The 17,751-nt window shown below is 42.9% G+C and overlaps 1 protein-coding gene across 3 annotated transcripts in view; it reads right to left on the bottom strand.

Moving 5' to 3' along the window:
• The window catches only part of PIAS1 (protein inhibitor of activated STAT 1), a 54,227-nt gene that overhangs the window by 27,167 nt on the left and 9,309 nt on the right, over positions 1-17,751 (bottom strand). For 2 of the 3 annotated variants that reach the window (XM_081838953.1, XM_081838955.1), the window contains exon 2: positions 1,343-1,787. In XM_081838953.1, coding sequence (XP_081695079.1) covers positions 1,343-1,787 — 445 coding nt within the window. Of the gene's footprint in view, positions 1-1,342; positions 1,788-17,385; positions 17,592-17,751 lie in introns of those variants that run through there. The other variant, XM_081838954.1, reaches the window with a different exon arrangement.

Below are 17,751 nucleotides of genomic sequence, written 5' to 3'. Positions count from 1 at the left end.
GGGTGGAGGGATCAGAAGGAAATCTGAATGGTTACCATGTAAGTATTTCAAAAAGGAAATCATCCTGTCCAGAAAGTATTTAACTCCACTGACAAAATAAAATATATCCAAAGAGTAACAATGACCTAGGATCTGTTTCCCAAGGAAACAACTCTTCTTGAGCTCTTCCACAAGTCACCAAGATGACAGCATGAAAACAAAAATTCCTGTTGTGCTAGGAAAGGGCCTAGAGATAGAAAGCCAGAGACCCTGCAGGGCTGGCTATAATCCAGGCAGGAAGAGTCACAAGTGACTGGAATTTACATCAGTCTTTTAGAGACTGAACAAGTGTTCCAAAAAAATGAGGGGCACATTCAAAATACTAAGTGGTTCAGACCCATTTGTTTACTACCTTGAGACAGACAGTGCTAACGAATATTTGAGAACAATGCTCTGACAAGGACAGTTAAATGCATTGTAACATTATCCATGACAATACAAAATAACTTTGAAAAATGCTTATCTTCACATCTATTTTTTAAGGAGCACCTTTTCAAGCTTGAGGTCGCCTTGCCAGATCTGAACTGTATGAACTAAAGAGTTTCCCAAAAGACTAAAATTATAAGCTAACACACAGACTTTTGTGAACTGCCAACTTTTGTGGATCTATGTGAAAGGCTAAATTCATAGATTTTCAGACTTAAATGTTTACTAACATTTTAAGGTAGTACTCCACAGCTAGCTTCCTATAAAACATTCCTTGGAGAATAATTTGTGAATGAACCACTGTAAACTGATTATGACAAAACTTCCTGCTCTTCACATTATTAAATAGTAGGTTAACTGCATTCTTGAAAAGGTATCCAAATGACTGCTTCCTTCAAACAATCTCTGGGTGAAATGTTTGACAAAACTGTGGGCTACACCCATAGTAGCTTCAAGACATTTAATTACATATGCTGGCAATATCTGTAACCTTATTTCCCTCTTGCTCACCTTCAGATTAAACTTTTTGCAATGGGCCATCCACCCCACCCCTCCCATTAGCAAATGATTAAGACAAAGACTGGATAAGGCAACCAACAGACCTATGCACCAGCATTCCCAAGGAAGGAAAAGTATAGCTTAATGACCTTGTATTTATTTCCTCCCCCATGCACAATGAGGGCATTTGTAAAAAGTAACAATCATTGTTTATTATTAATGTGATTTATTACCTGCTCTTCACCACCAGGGTGGGTCACAACAATTTAAAATTTAACATTAAACACCGTTTAGAACAAATGACAATTAGAAGCATAGGGTGGGTCCTAAAATACACATCTCAAGTGCCAAAGGCCAGGGCAAAGAGGTGAGTCCTTACCTAGGCTGGTTGGCTTTATCAGTTCATCCAATAAGTCGTAAAAGGGTAATTTCTGAAGCTTTATGTCTGGATGGACAGGATGGAGTGCTGAGGTAAGGTGGGGCAGTTCCAGTTCATGTTTAGGTCCCATGAGAGAAACAGGGAGCAAAGGTGATGTTGCAGGGTGGCTGTCATAAGCAAGCTGTGGAATGGTAGATGGTGACAAAGTACCAGATATGGAGCTTGAGTGGACGCTGGGGATGGACAAGTCTGCAGGGGTCATGATTTTCTGTGGGAACCGCCGCCTGTACAGTTCTTTGATTTTCATTTGGACAGCAGGACTGCAACCAGATTTGAGCAAATGCAGGGCTTTCGTAAGGAGTTCGTGTTTGCGGCCGTGCTTGTTCCTCCCTGCGTATCCAAGAAGTACTTGCAGCTCAGAAACTCGGAGGCTCATCACCATTTGCTTGAAGACAAACAAAAAGCCAAGATAAGTGTTATTAATATCACACCATCATTGTACAAGGTGTTCTGCAGAATAAGCAAAGCAAGACAGAACCTTGCCCCAAGGAACTTACAACATAATTTAGGAGGGAGGAGAGAGGCCAGGGTAACAAGACACACACATAAGAAAATGCAATTCCACATATTTAGGCATCATTTGGGCTATGGGTGAGGAATAAAGACTTAAGTCAAAGGCTAAACAGAAGAGATGGGCTTTGAATGTTGGTTTGAAGGGACGGAGTGGTTCCACAGAGTTGTTCTCTGAAAGAGTTCCAGATATGAGAGGCTGCAGAAAAAAATGACTTCCCTACAAGCCCTTTTGATGAGGTTTGAGAAGCAGCCATCCACAGTGGATTGCAAATGTTCTTCAAACTTGAGGCAGAAGTCCTGAGAAACACTTTCACTACTGCAGGCATAAGTCAATTTGCCCTAAGACCTCTTCCTCTCTAAAAATGGTTCTACCCATTCTAGCTTCTCAGTGCCTTGGGATCAAGCTACCTAGAACATCCCACTCTTCCAGATATACTTACCCAAACCTTAAGAATATATCTAGAGGTCCTGCCCTGGGTGCTCTTGCCAAATGAAGCGAGGTGGGCAGCCACCAGGGAGAAGAGAGCCTTTTCAGCATTGGTTTTTCCCTGATATGGAAAATTCTTCCCAGGAAGGTTTGTCTGGTGTCATTTCGGGTGTTTTTTCAGTGCCAGGTGAAGACTTTTCTGTTCACCTGGGCCTTTTTATAATTTAGGTTGTCTGGAGCTCTGGGATTTTAAAATCTGTCTTTAACTTGGGGTGTGTGGCAAGTTCTGTTGTGCTTTCGCTGCATCAAAGTAGGTTTCCATCCCCATCCCCATCCCCTTAATGGTTTTGTTTGTATTTTAGTTGCTTTTTACTTACTTATTGCAACCTACCCAGAAAATGTCATGCTATGGAGAGGCATACAAATGTCACAAATAAATAGTGTGCTTCTGTTCTTAATAGACAAGGCTAATGCAGAAGCTCCTGCCCATCCTTCCAGTATCTAACACAGCGTATAGCCTCATATCCCAAACAATTACTTTTCCATGGTTCCATTATACTTCCCCCCTCAAGGTTGCATGATGCATCATATTTGCACAATATCCAAACTGTCAAAAGACTGAGGGTTACTACAGACGAACTGGGAGCAGGAGGAATGCTGATGCAATATATAACCTGCAACTCTCAAGTATCGGTTGCATTACATCTGCTCCAGCCCCTAGAAGTTTTATACTGACACCTATGAATATGAAAAATCTAGACCTCCTTGGGCCAGGCTGAGCCTTATTAAATCTCCAGAACTGGCTTCCAGAAAAACAAGGGTGGAGCTCACAAGTCTGAAATATTTTTCCATCTACGAAAGTATACTTAACACACCCAGAATTTGGGGAGTTTAAGCTCAAAAGATTATACACTCTCAAAGGCAGCAAACTGGCTTTTAAATCAACTGAAAAGTACCCTGTGTGTTAGACCCAAAAAACTTGTTTGAGGATCTATCCCCATTTCTTCTATATGTTGTACAGCAAGATGCACAATCCTTTTAAAAAAAACTTAATAAATGGACAAAAATATAAAACCTAAGGAATAAAAGTGAGCAACTGTGGATTGTGAAGTCTAAAAAAGTATTCAAGAATGCCACATTCACCTTGATAAAACAAGCCTCAATGAAACATTTTAAAGCATCATAACCTAGTGATTTTTACAGCAAACTCACTTAATTCCTACTAGAAACTGAATAAAGCACAACTATTGCTACAATTGTAAAATATATCCCTAAACATGGACTGTGCTGTCTACCTTCATTGTCTTAAAGCAATCTCAAGAGTTTACTTTGGACTTATATGGAAGAGATCATGGTGGTTAAGAAAACCACACAAGGCACCTGGACTCCCAAGCTCCTGAGTAGTAGCTTGAAATTCAGTATTCCCTCAGTTATGTACATAGTCTGCCCCTCAATTTTTTGAATTTTTCCTAGCCTTCACTGGGACCATCAGATATCCCTTAAATTTCTATGTCGTTCAAGGAGCCATTGACAACATGAAACTGCTCCCCAGTATCACAGAATGCGGCATATAGTGTAAATGGTTTGTCTGTGAATCACCTCTTCATTTAGCCAAAAATTCAAATCCAAAATCTCTGGAATAAATTCAAAGTGCACAAGAAAGCTCTTTTTAAAAAATCAGTTCTGTAAATAAGTAAGGAGAAGTACACCAACTGCCCAAAATGCTGATGAGCCTCCTATGCAAGGGGTTGGATCCAATAACCCTTCCAACTCTACAATTCTATGTGATGTGGCATACACAAAACATGTTTTCAAATATTTTGCTTGGTGGGGACACAGAAGAGGGCTTTCTAAGTGACTGTACCCAGATTCTGGAACTCCCTAAAAACATTAATAATAATAATACATTTTATTTATACCCCGCCCTCCCCGGCCGAGACTGGGCTCAGGGCGGCTAACACCAAATATATAATACATTAAAAACACAAAATCAAATGATTAGTTTAAACTACAATTCGAATCACATTTAAAATCAAAATAAAATTAAGTGAGAACCCATGAATCATAACCGTAGGGGTAAGGAATTAAAAGTTCACCAGGCCCGGCCACTCGTGCTGGTTCCATATGGGCCGATAGAAAGAGCCAAGGAGGCCACTTACATACAGGGTCCCATAGAAAGAAGGGGGTCAGACTGGGCACGGGCCATAGGCCTGGTGGAACAGCTCCGTCTTACAGGCCCTGTGGAAAGATATCAAATCCCGCTAAGACAAGACTGGCTCCCTCCTTGTTGTCCTTCTGCGAGCAGGTAAAGACCTTTTTATTCCAACAGGCCTTTAGGGACTGACTGTTTTTAAGCAAAGGATTGCTGCTGTGAGGTTTTTATTGTTGTTATTATTCATATTTCTAATAGGTTTGCTTTTATACGGTTTTAATTTTAATTAATCCAGTGACTTCCTGCCAGCTTTTCTATTTTATCTGTGTTTTTTGTTTTTTATTTGTAAGCCACCTTGTGACCCAGTTTGCGGAAAAAGCAGTATATAAATAAATATAATATTTAGTATAATATTTGAGGAAGCAAAACTAGAGAATGAGATGGAAAGCCATTTCTCAGTTTAAAAAATGCTAATAGTTTCAACTGGTCCTTTCAGTCTATCTGAAATATTGTTTATTTACACTCTGTCATCACCTCATAAAGTTAAAGACTACTATTTAGCCTGTAAGCAAGAACCTAATATTTCCTGTTTGGCCACATTACTTTATATACTAATTCCCATGTGGTGCCTGCATTATTCATGGCATGACTCTCATCAGATGTAGAACCCAACCTTGCCTTCTTCAGCCCCCACCTCATGAATCATGTGCATCTTCTTTATTGACCAAATCATCTAGCATCACTTTATATGAGGATGCTCACGGAAATAAAAGAAGTACAGTGGTACCTCGGTTTAAGAACAGTCTAGTTGAAGAACAATTTGGTTTACAAACTCTGCAAAACTGGAAATAGTGTCTTGGCTTGAGAACTTTACCTCAGTCTAAGAACGGAATCTGGATGGCAGAAGGGCACCGGCAGCGGGAGGCCTCATTAGAGAAAGCGTGCCTCAATTTAAGAACGGTTTTGGTTTAAGAACAGACTTCCAGAATGGATTAAGTTCATAAATCGAGGTACCACTGTATCTGGATTGGGAAATATTCAGTTCTCTTATTCCTCCTGTATCTCTAAGAATTGGGCATGGAAAAGGAACTGTATTCCAACTGAGCAGTGCCAATCTTCACAGGTGTGTAATGTTGTTTTGGAGAAAATGAACTTCCATCTTGCACAATAAATTGTTGCACTGTGTCATCCAAAAGTTTCCATCAAGAGGCACTACTTTGTTAAAACTGTCAAATTCTGCAACATAGCTAGGACAAGCCTTCCATCCAGATTTTTCAATGTAGAGAGAAGAAGGAACATCTAAAAAACCTTATCAGAAGGCTACCCCACACCCAAACTGATTGAGTCTTGCCCATAGTGCACTGCAAAGCCTTGAACACATGTTGCAGTCAAGATAGGGAGGTTACAGCAAATGTCATCATTCTGATATAGCTCTATCCAAACCACAAAGAACAATCTTAGAAAAGCAGAGCATGTGGTGTCCAGGATGCTGCCAGTGAACTGTCGTATACAGATAAGGAATATTCCGCCCTTGCTAGCTGTTTGGTCTGGAAGGAGGACATGTGTAATGCTGCCCATATAAGAACAAAGGAGCACAATGCCTATGATGAGATTGATATTATTTTGGGATCAGTGCAGTGCAACTTTGAGTAAGCAGCACAGCACTCCCTCCAACTTGTTCATGGCTAGAGGCTAAGAACTTGCAGCTCTCCGGATGTTGTACTCCAACTCCCATCAGTCCCAGCCAGCATGGCAAATGGTATGTAAGGGGGTTAATCAAGGAATAAAGAGAGGGGAAATAACTTCCTGCGCTGAAATACCCAACATTTTCCTCAACCTCATCCCCTACTGGTGTTCCTATCAGAGCCAGCCAACAAAAAAAATAATGGTCTGGTATGATAGGAGTTAAATAGAATAGAAGGGGAAGAAATGGAGGCAGTGAGAGATTTTACTTTCTTGGGCTCTATGATCACTGCAGATGGTGACAGCAGCCACAAAATTAAAAGACGCCTGCTTCTTGGGAGAAAAGCAATGACAAACCTAGATAGCATCTTAAAAAGCAGAGACATCACCTTGCCAACAAAGGTACGTATAGTAAAAGCTATGGTTTTCCCAGTAGTGATGTATGGAAGTGAGAGCTGGACCATAAAGAAGGCTGATCGCCGAAGAATTGATGCTTTTGAATTATGGTGCTGGAGGAGACTCTTGAGAGTCCCATGGACTGCAAGAAGAACAAACCTATCCATTCTTAAAGAAATCAGCCCTGAGTGCTCACTGGAAGGACAGATCCTGAAGCTGAGGCTCCAATACTTTGGCCACCTCATGAGAAGAGAAGACTCCCTGGAAAAGACCCTGATGTTGGGAAAGATGGAGGGTGCAAGGAGAAGGGGACGACAGAGGACGAGATGGTTGGATAGTGTTCTCGAAGCTACCAGCATGAGTTTGACTAAACTGCGGGAGGCAGTGGAAGACAGGAGTGCCTGGCGTGCTCTGGTCCATGGGGTCACGAAGAGTCGGACACGACTAAACGACTAAACAACAACAACAACTGTGAATGAAGAGAGAACATCATGGGGAAATGCAATAAAAATCCTACTTGCAGCAAGACTTGTTTTCCCCCCAATTTGACTAACATTTGCTCCATCATTCATTGTTTTAGAAGACAAACTGGTGGAAATTGAGATTCATATTAAGACCACTGAGAACAGCAGTAAATGGTTCATGAAGGATAATAGAGATCCTGGGCTATTATATATGGACTTGCCTTAAATTCCAGTTATAAGATTATAACCTAAGCATCCCATTAGGAAGGGATTATAAGACTATCATCATCCAACTGCTGCAGAACTGCAAAAGGAAAGCAGGAGAGAAAAAAATTCATGGACACTCAGGTCCTTGACAGACAGGCAGTAACTTACTTCATTTTACCTTATGGTTTTGGAATGCTAAAAGCCAAGGGTTGTTCTAATGTAAGGGAGGAGGGAATATATAAACAAATGTATCACATAATAATAATAATAATAATAATAATAATAATAATAATAATAATTTATTATTTGTACCCCGCCCATCTGGCTGGGTTTCCCCAGCCACTCTGGGCGGCTTCCAACAGAGATAAAAAATACACTAAAATGTCACATATTAAAAACTTCCCTGAACAGGGCTGCCTTCAGATGTCTTCTGAATGTCAGGTAGTTGTCCATCGCCTTGACATTCGATGGGAGGGCATTCCACAGGGCGGGCGCCACCACCGAGAAGGCCCTCTGCCTGGTTCCCTGCAACTTGGCCTCTCGCAGTGAGGGAACCGCCAGAAGGCCCTCGGAGCTGGACCTCAGTGTCCGGGCAGAACGATGGGGGAGGAGACGCTCCTTCAGATATACTGGACCGAGGCCATTTAGGGCTTTAAAGGTCAGCACCAACACTTTGAATTGTGCTCGGAAACGTACTGGGAGCCAATGTAGGTCTTTCAAGACCGGTGTTATATGGTCTCGGCGGCCGCTCCCAGTCACCAGTCTAGCTGCCGCATTCTGTATTAGTTGTAGTTTCCGGGTCACCTTCAAAGGTAGCCCCACGTAGAGCGCATTGCAGTAGTCCAAGCGGGAGATAACCAGAGCATGTACCACTCTGGCGAGACAGTCCGCAGGCAGATAGGGTCTCAGCCTACGTACCAGATGGAGCTGGTAAACAGCTGCCCTGGATACAGATTTGACCTGTGCCTCCATGGACAGCTGTGAGTCCAAAATGACTCCCAGGCTGCGCACCTGGTCCTTCAGGGGCACAGTTACCCCATTCAGGACCAGGGAATCCTCCACACCTGCCCGCCTCCTGTCCCCCAAAAACAGTACTTCTGTCTTGTCAGGATTCAACCTCAATCTGTTAGCCGCCATCCATCCTCCAACCGCTTCCAGACACACACACAGGACCTTTACCGCCTTCACTGGTTCTGATTTAAAAGAGAGGTAGAGCTGGGTATCATCTGCATACTGATGAACACCCAGCCCAAACCTCCTGATGATCCCTCCCAGCGGCTGCATGTAGATGTTGAAAAGCATGGGGGAGAGGACAGAACCCTGAGGCACCCCACAAGTGAGCGGACAGGGGTCTGAACACTCATCCCCCACCACCACTTTCTGAACACGGCCCAGGAGGAAGGAGCGGAACCACTGTATGACAGTGCCCCCAGCTCCCAGCCCCTCAAGACGGTCCAGCAGGATGTCATGGTCGATGGTATCAAACGCCGCTGAGAGATCCAGCAGAACTAGGAAACAGCTCTCACCTTTGTCCCTAGCCCGCCGGAGATCATCAACCAGTGCGACCAAGGCAGTTTCAGTCCCATGATGAGGCCTGAATCCCGACTGGAAGGGATCCAAATGGTCCGCTTCTTCCAGGCGTGCCTGGAGTTGTTCAGCAACCACTCGCTCAATCACCTTGCCCAAGAATGGGAGGTTTGAGACTGGGCGATAATTGGCCATCGTGGCCGCATCTAAAGATGGTTTTTTAAGAAGCGGTTTAATAACTGCCTCTTTCAGCGGGTCTGGGAAGGCTCCCTCACGGAGGGAAGCATTCACCACCCCACGAAGCCCATCGCCCAGTCCTTCCCGGCTAGCTTTTATAAGCCAGGATGGGCAAGGATCCAGGAGACAGGTGGTTGGCTTCACTCGTCCAAGCAGCCTGTCCACATCCTCGGAGGTAACAGATTGAAATTGATCCCACACAACTTGACCAGACAGGACTCTAGCACTCTCCCGCCCCAGCCCTGCTCCCACGGTGGAGTCTACTTCTTCCCGAATCTGAGCGATTTTATCTGCAAAAAAATTTGCAAAATCATTGCAGGAGAACATGTGGCCCGTACTGGGCCCCGATGTTACAGGTGGTTCCGCTAAATTGCGAACCACCTGAAAGAGTCTCCTGCTGCTGTTTTCTGCAGATGCAATAGAGGCGGTGAAGAAAGTCTTCTTCGCCGTCGCTATCGCCACTTGGTAGGCTCGACGTTGAGCTCTAACCCGTGTCCGATCAGATTCAGAATGAGTTATCCGCCACCGGCGCTCTAGCCATCTCAACGATTGTTTCATTGCCCTCAGATCCGTGGAAAACCACGGGGCTCTCCGGGCTTCATGCAATCGGAGAGGGCGCTTCGGAGCCAAACAGTCAATAGCCCTGGTTAACTCCACATTCCAGCGGGCCACCAGGGAATCGGCTGAAAGGCCATCAACATGGGATAAAGCATCCCCAACCACTCTCTGGAAACCATTTGGATCCATTAAGTGGCGGGGGCGGACCATCCGAATCGGTCCCACCTCCCTGCAGAGGGGATGGGTCGCGGAGAAGTCCAGTTGCACCAGGAAGTGATCTGACCATGGCACTTCTTTCGTTTCGCTTTTACTTAGTGTCAGATCACCAACATCCGTAGAGGTAAACACCAGGTCCAAGGCATGTCCGCGGCTATGGGTTGGGCCAGACTTATTCAGGGACAGCCCCATGGAGGCCATGCTTTCCACGAAGTCCCGAGCGGCCCCTTGTAAGGTCGTGTCGGCATGGATGTTAAAATCCCCTAGGACGACCAAGCTAGGTGTCTCCAGGAGAACATCCACCACGACCTGAAGCAGCTCGGGCAGGGAATCCTTGGTGCAGCGGGGAGGTCGGTACACCAAAAGGAATCCTGTACTGCCCCTATTGCCCAACTTCCAGAACATGCACTCAGAAAACTGGGTCTTCCCAATAGGACGCCTGGTGCAAACTAATGACTTCCTAAAAATCACTGCAACCCCCCCTCCCCGCCCACATGACCTGGGTTGCTGTGCGTAAGAGAAACCTGGTGGACAAGCAGCGGCAAGGACAGGCCCACCTGCTTCATCCAACCAAGTCTCTGTTACACATGCCAGGTCAAGTCCTCCATCCATGATCAAGTCATGGATGGCAGTGGTCTTATGAATCATTGACCTGGCATTGCACAGCAACACTTTCAGGTCATGTGGGTATACATAGCTTCACCTTTTAAGTACTATTCAGGTAGCTGAAAGGAAAGGACTCTTCCTTTCAGATTTTGTATACAGAATGTGAATGCCCCCCCCACCCCAAATCACCATGGCTGGGATACAGAGCATTCACATTTTTTTTCCTTTTCCAAAGAACATCATCTTCCTCCATCCAATGAAGTGTGCCTGCAGTTATAAAAGCTAGAACAGAACAGGCCAATCTGTTCAGAGCTTTGGCTGGTTCTCTCCTAATCTTAGTTCATAGCTCACATATCAAGGATGACGCAGGGAAGGAGGCAGGAAGGAGGTGTAAGAGAAGGATTTTACCAACGTACACGCAGGAGATCCAAAACAGAACACCAAAGTCCAACAGCAGCCCACGGGTAAATCAGGAAAACAAATGAAATCCATTAATTCCCTTAGAATATTATCAAAGTAACACTGATAGCACACAGAACAATCCTGATGATTTCCTAACAATATAAGCTAAAACTCCAGCAAAGCAACTGTAAGCAAAATTCAGAGACCAAAATCTAGATTAATTGAGCACTAACTCCTACAAAACAAAACAGAAACAACTTCAGTGGGTTCTGAATACAGCAATCAGATAACTGACTGATGATGGATTACAGGAATCATGCAACTATCTTGTTATATAGCTTACAGGAGCATTATACAACATGGGACTAAGTTATCTGAAGGACCACTTTCTGAGATTCTTGGGAAGGTCCTTCTTTCTTGTTCCAACATTGGAACAAATTTAGAAGGAACTCAAGGAAGGTCCTTCTCAGTGACTGCTCCCAGGATTGGGAACTCCTTGCCAAGGTAGGCCCAACTAGTCTTGTTTCCAATGACTTCCTGCCAGCAAACAAAGACATTTCTTATTTAAACAGGTATGTGACCTATATGCTCACTTGTAAATATGCTGAAATTGATTTTAACTGATGGTTTTCTTTTGTGCCATCAGCCCAAGAGACTGGAGTCAATGAGCTGATGCACGTTGCCCAAATACATGTCTCCAAAACTTGTACCCCAAATTCCGAAATCAAGACAGAGTCTTCAGTATGCCTCAGGATGAGGCCAGTCTTTTTAGTACAATCTACCCACCAACACTTCTGCTTTAAGCTTCATTTAAAATTAATGGAACATATGAATTACACAGCATTACTCCCTTTCATTTCAATGGGGCTTTCCCCATGCCTATAAGACATGAGGCTGTACAGTGGTACCTCGGGTTAAGAACTTAATTCATTCTGGAGGTCCATTCTTAAAATGAAACTGTTCTTAACCTGAGGTACCACTCTAGCTAATGGGGCCTCCCGCTGCCGCCGCACGATTTCTGTTCTCTTCCTGAAGCAAAGTTCTTAACCGAAGATACTATTTCTGGGTTAGCGGAGTCTGTAACCTGAGGCATCTGTAACCCGAGGTACCACTGTATATCCCCACATCTTATAGGCATGGGGAAAGCCCCATTGAAATGAAAGGGAGAAATGCTAGTGAAAGATGTTTGAGATTTATTTTCTGTCAGAATTTTATTGTTATTTTTTGTATTAAACAAGGCTGTGGGTTTTAACAGTATTCTTTATTTCAGTGCTAGAAAAATAAAGTCATCTTTGCTGGCATTTTCCATCTTTATTACCAGTGTTGTGTTTAGTCATGCAGATGGGAGCTGTTTTACATTGCTATTTGTTAGCCTAGTTTAAAGACAAGTAATTGCAGAAAAATACATTAGCATTAGACACTGTCTTAGTGTATACCATGGAGTGTCTAGAGGAAAATTAAAAGTGCTTGCAAGAATCAAGACAAAAGGCAAAAAATAAAGATGGCATATTTCAAGGGAGTCAAGAAGGGGTTGTCAGATTAATCTTCCTTTTGTTATTTAAAAAAGAGATTGCTCCCAAATTCCCTTCCATTCAGCTGGAGAAATGTTGTCATTACTTTGGCAACCATCACTGGAGTCTACTAGTCCATAAGTAATTTGAAAGAGCCAGTTTCAACATTGATTTCCCCCATTTTCCAATTCCCACATGAGATGAGATGCACATTAATGGCTCTTTCATTGTATCTAAAGACACAGACACCCAGGTTATTTAAATTACTTAATTTTTTAATTGTTTTATTACTGAAGTGTACAAAAAAAAGGAAATGCAAGCAAGTATAAAGGAAAATACTAGAATGACTTGTCTAATATTATAGTAACACTTAATATATCACTTTTACGAACAGTTTAAGCTAATACAAACACTCCCCACTCGCTCCAACTTCACTTCTATCATAATTCTGCTTTATTATTATACACCATGCCTTCACATTAAATACAACTCCTGACTGTTCCTTGATATATTTGACCACAAGACCCCAACCACTTAAGCACTTCCTTATACTCCTTTTTATCATCATCACCATCACTTTAATTATCCCTGGTTGTTCCCATTACTTTCTAATCTGTTCAACTTTATTTAGTTTTCACCTATCCTTCTACCATCTGGCATGCACTAACCGTGCTATGAAGAAAATATGCACAACACCCGTGTCTTTTGGTATACAGTGGTACCTCAGGTTACAGACACTTCAGGTTACAGACGCTTCAGGTTACAGACTACGCTAACCCAGAAATAGTACCTCAGGTTAAGAACTTTGCTTCAGGATGAGAACAGAAATCATGTGGTGGCGGCGTGGCAGCAGTGGGAGGCCCCATTAGCTAAAGTGGTACCTCAGGTTAAGAACAGTTTCAGGTTAAGAACAGACCTCCAGAACGAATTAAGTTCTTAACCTGAGGTACCACTGTACTAATACTTAACATAGCTATAATTACTATTCCATAATTATTCCAATTTAAAAATAATGCAAGTATCACAGTTAGCAAACACCAGAAACTTTCCACATTGAGACATTTCTATCACATATGACTCCTGCCAACCTAGCAGTTCGAAAGCACATCAAAGTGCAAGTAGATAAATAGGTACCGCTCCGGCAGGAAGGTAATCGGCCTTTCCATGCGCTGCTCTGGTTTGCCAGAAGCAGCTTGGTCATGCTGGCCACATGACCCGGAAGCTGTCTGCAGACAAATGCCAGCTCCCTAGGCCTATAAAGCGAGATGAGCACCGCAACCCCAGAGTCGGTCACGACTGGACCTAATTGTCAGGGGTCCCTTTACCTTTACCTTACCACATATGACGGGGGGAAAGACTACTGTATTGACAAAAGCCAACAATGACAATTTCCCACTTCCCACACTATTTATTTTTCCAAGATGTCCAGTGCCATTAGGTAGCTATCTTAATATAGTTTTCTTTGTAGGTTATAAACACTATGAAAGCTGTCCCTTTACTAGTTGAAAACCAACAACCCGTACTTCATTACAGAGAGAAATGGAAGAAGGAAACACAAATATAGGTGAAGTTATCAGTGGCAATGCTCTTTAAGGTTTGATAGTTTTTTTTCCAATAAGTATGTACTTAATGCATTGTAAGTGTGCACCACCTTGCGAGGCAGTGTAATTCTTTAAGAATAAAGTCAATATTTACATTTAGCATTTCTAGTCTGGCCTCCATCTTGCCCACGAGGCTACCTGTAGCCATGCATTGGCCAGGATCCAAAAAGTTACCTGGATGCGCCCAGTAAATTTGAAGATTGATAATCAGGACAGTGAACAGAAACTGCTTGTTCAAGTACACTGGAGGGAAAGGGGAAGTAAAGAAACAGAAATGTTATTGGGTGGAAGGGAAGAGATTGTTCTGAGGGAAAGAATTTAAGGAACAGAAACTGATGGTGTGCAGAAAAGAGGGTGGGGCGAGGACCATGGTGACTGTTAGGGCCTGGGTCAGAGAGGGAACTGGATTCTCCCTAGAAGGAAACAGCTTTTATGGAAGGAAGATGGAGAAGTCCAGGGCAGGGGTTGTGAGACTACCAGATGGCAAGTAGCTTTGCTTGGCAAGATGGTAGCAGAGCTACACGCAGGGGGAACTCAGAGCGGTGACAGACACAGACTTCTGCCAAATATATTCAAAGCTGCTCTTGAGCAAGAGCACAGGAAGCATACAGAGGATGTGAGCCAGCACTAAGGATTAGGAGGGCAGATGGAACTATAAGGAGGGAGATGGGAGGACAAGAAATAAAGCTGGCAACAACAGAATCAAGGCAATGGGGGTGGAGGGGAAAGACACAACTGAGGAGCAAAGGGGCAAAAGGAAGGATATGGAGGAGGCCCTACAGACAGAGCAGGTAAGCAGGTATTGGTGGGAAGACAATGAAGCATTGGAAAGGATACAAAATACTTTTAAAGACCTTAATCTCACAACTGCTAACAACGCCTTTAAACTGACCCTGAAAACAACTCTCTTCTTCATAATCAAGGATCCTTTTATGCCCATAAAGAGTTCACAGTTTTTTGTCATCTACAAATAAGAGCCCAATGCTGAAGACATTCTACCCTCGGCTTTAACTGGAAAACATGACTACAATAATCTGGAGTAGAGTTTAACTCTGCTTTCAATACTTCTTGAGAACACTCTGCGATTTGCATCATTTCATCCCATAGCAAAAGCATGCCTCTGTCTGGAGAAAAATTATTTGGGCCTTGAGGTGTGTTGGGAAAGCAAGTAGAATGCAAAAGCAGCAACAGGAAGTTGCATAAGTATTGAAGATTGCATTTTTATCTGCCACAACACTCTGCCTCAAATTGTTCATTGAGCTATTGAGCATGATCTTAGGATTTCTTCCATGGTAAGCAAACATCAGTGCAGATCCCATCAGTGATCTGATGGAAGCCTTTTCTTTTTTTTTTTTTGATGGCATACAATAACAGTTTAGACACACAAGTAGAGCATTTTCTATACAAGGTTGACCTGTCTCAAAATGTTCCCATGCCTTACAAGCCTAAACCCCTCTTCCCAACGTCCTTCCCTTATTCACACACTTAAATCTCCAGCTTTGCCTGCCTAGCTAACTTTGCATGCAGAACAGATATCATTTCTTCAAAAGAAGAAGCAGAAGAGTTTGGATTTGATATCCCGCTTTATCACTACCCAAAGGAGTCTCAAAGCGGCTAACATTCTCCTTTCCCTTCCTCCCCCACAACAAACACTCTGTGAGGTGAGTGGGGCTGAGAGACTTCAGAGAAGTGTCACTAGCCCAAGGTCACCCAGCAGCTGCATGTGGAGGAGCGGAGACGCGAACCCGGTTTACCAGATTATGAGTCTACCGCTCTTAACCACTACACCAAACTGGCTGTTTTAGATCATCTGAATTTTACAATCCTATCTAACAACTTGTTTTTTCCCTTCCAGAACTGCAACAATGCAGTCACTATCCATGCAGAGGTACAAATCCCCCCCCCATACTTTTGACAACTGAGACCTTTGCATCAGGCAGACAAGTAACTTTGCAGTTAGTATGCCCATTACAAATCTAGGTCCCTATGTAAATAATCTAAAATTAAGAACATAAGAAGAACCTGATGCATCAGGCCAGTGGCTCACCCAGTACAGCATATTATTTTCACAGTGGCTAACCATATGCCTATGGGAAGTCCCCATGGCATTACCCTCAGAGGCACATCCTTGTTGTGAGAGGATATCAATTCATCACCAGAGGGATGCTCATTTTTTAGACATCTGTGCTCTTTTCCTCATTATGATCCCATCTGTCCCAAGACCCCGCATCCCAGAAAACTCACAAGGTGACATCAAATTGACATCAAATGAACACCACCACACCCCTGAAAGCCTCATCTATATCTCTCTTTACCTCTCAAATTATCCAAGTTAGCCATCTTGGCCTCAACATGAAAAGTCAGAAGCTCTTTGCACTGACCACATACTGAGAACTGCCCTGAGATCTTCAGGTGAAGGATGGTATACAAACTTAATAAATAAAATAAAAAATACTTGTGACTCTGCTCAGCAGGAAAAACACTGGACAGTGAACGTACACACACCCACACACCCCAGTAAGCATCTGCTGGCTTTCTACCATCATTAGGTCTTTGGCTAGAAGGCCTTTTCAGTTGCAACATAAAATGTCTTGATTTTAAGTACAAGCAGCACACAACAGGTTATCACCATTACTGCAACTATAGCAGTGCTAATTAGTGCTTCTGAAATGAGTGCAAAACACTTTAAAATGTTACCCTACAGAGATTTGGTCCAGTTTTCTTGAGGAGGGGAAATGAATAGCCTTGTATGGTTTTGAGCAATGCATCTGGAGTAGGAAATAAAGGGGGAACGCACAAACAACCTTCAAAAAAACTGCTTATAGGTAGCTGAATTATACATTCCCTAGCCTCCCCTGCCAGACTCCAACCTCATTCAGTATAACTGATAAAAGGTATTTCAGTGAAACAGATCATCAATATTTCTTTCCAGCCTCATTATCCAGCATGCACCCTTTCTAACATGCAGTGAGGGTCCTTTGTAGTGGTCATCAATATGCTGTACCCCTCACAATATTTAAATCTCATATCCATAGTTTAAAAATACCACTTAGAAGTAAGGGATACGCCTGATGTTTTGGAAAATAGTATGTGACAGATGAACAAACAGCTGTTGCCTTGGTGTCCCTCAAAACATCAGATCAAGAACCACTGCAAATTAAAATGTTGTTTTCATTTGGATCAACTTCTGTTGGTGCAAATGCATATGGACTGTCAGGGAACTGCATTCAAGCTACAGTGAGTTTACATCCATCAGGCAGATTGGAAGGCCAGCTTACTACTGCAATCATCACTGCAGTTCTACACACACTTTGTGGAATTTCATTTTGTTTGAGTGGAACTTGCTATCAAGTAAATTTATCTCAGTGAAGGCGCTTGTCTCTTCAAAGAAACAGAAGCCTAACAACATACATTGCAACTTATACTGGTCAATAGATTGATTAGTCTGCTACATAACAAATGTTGCATTATTACATAACCTACCTCCATTTGTGGATGAGAATTTTTTCACTTTCTAATCTGCTTGATGATGTGGACAGCTACAAAAAATATTACTCAAGGATTGACAAAGTCCCAGCTAAGTTTCCAGAAGCATACTGACAAGTTCTTGACCCAGTTTTTCTAGACTGTATAGGGAAAATCACTCTTAATAGGTTGCCAACCATCTCTCACCCCATTTTCAACTGGATGAGCTGGTTTAATGCCACAGAATGTTCACAAGCATTGTAACTGTTTAAAGGGAAACTGTCAGTTATGACAAAATTTAAATTCTGTGACCTGAACTTGCCTGACAATGCTAGGCTGTAAGTTTTGTTGGCAATTAAGATTATTCCCCTCCCTACTGTTATG

This window comes from Podarcis erhardii, assembly GCF_964252035.2.
Source record: "Podarcis erhardii genome assembly, chromosome: 14".
Lineage (NCBI taxonomy): Eukaryota > Metazoa > Chordata > Lepidosauria > Squamata > Lacertidae > Podarcis > Podarcis erhardii.
This window is presented reverse-complemented; position numbering and strand designations above follow the sequence as displayed.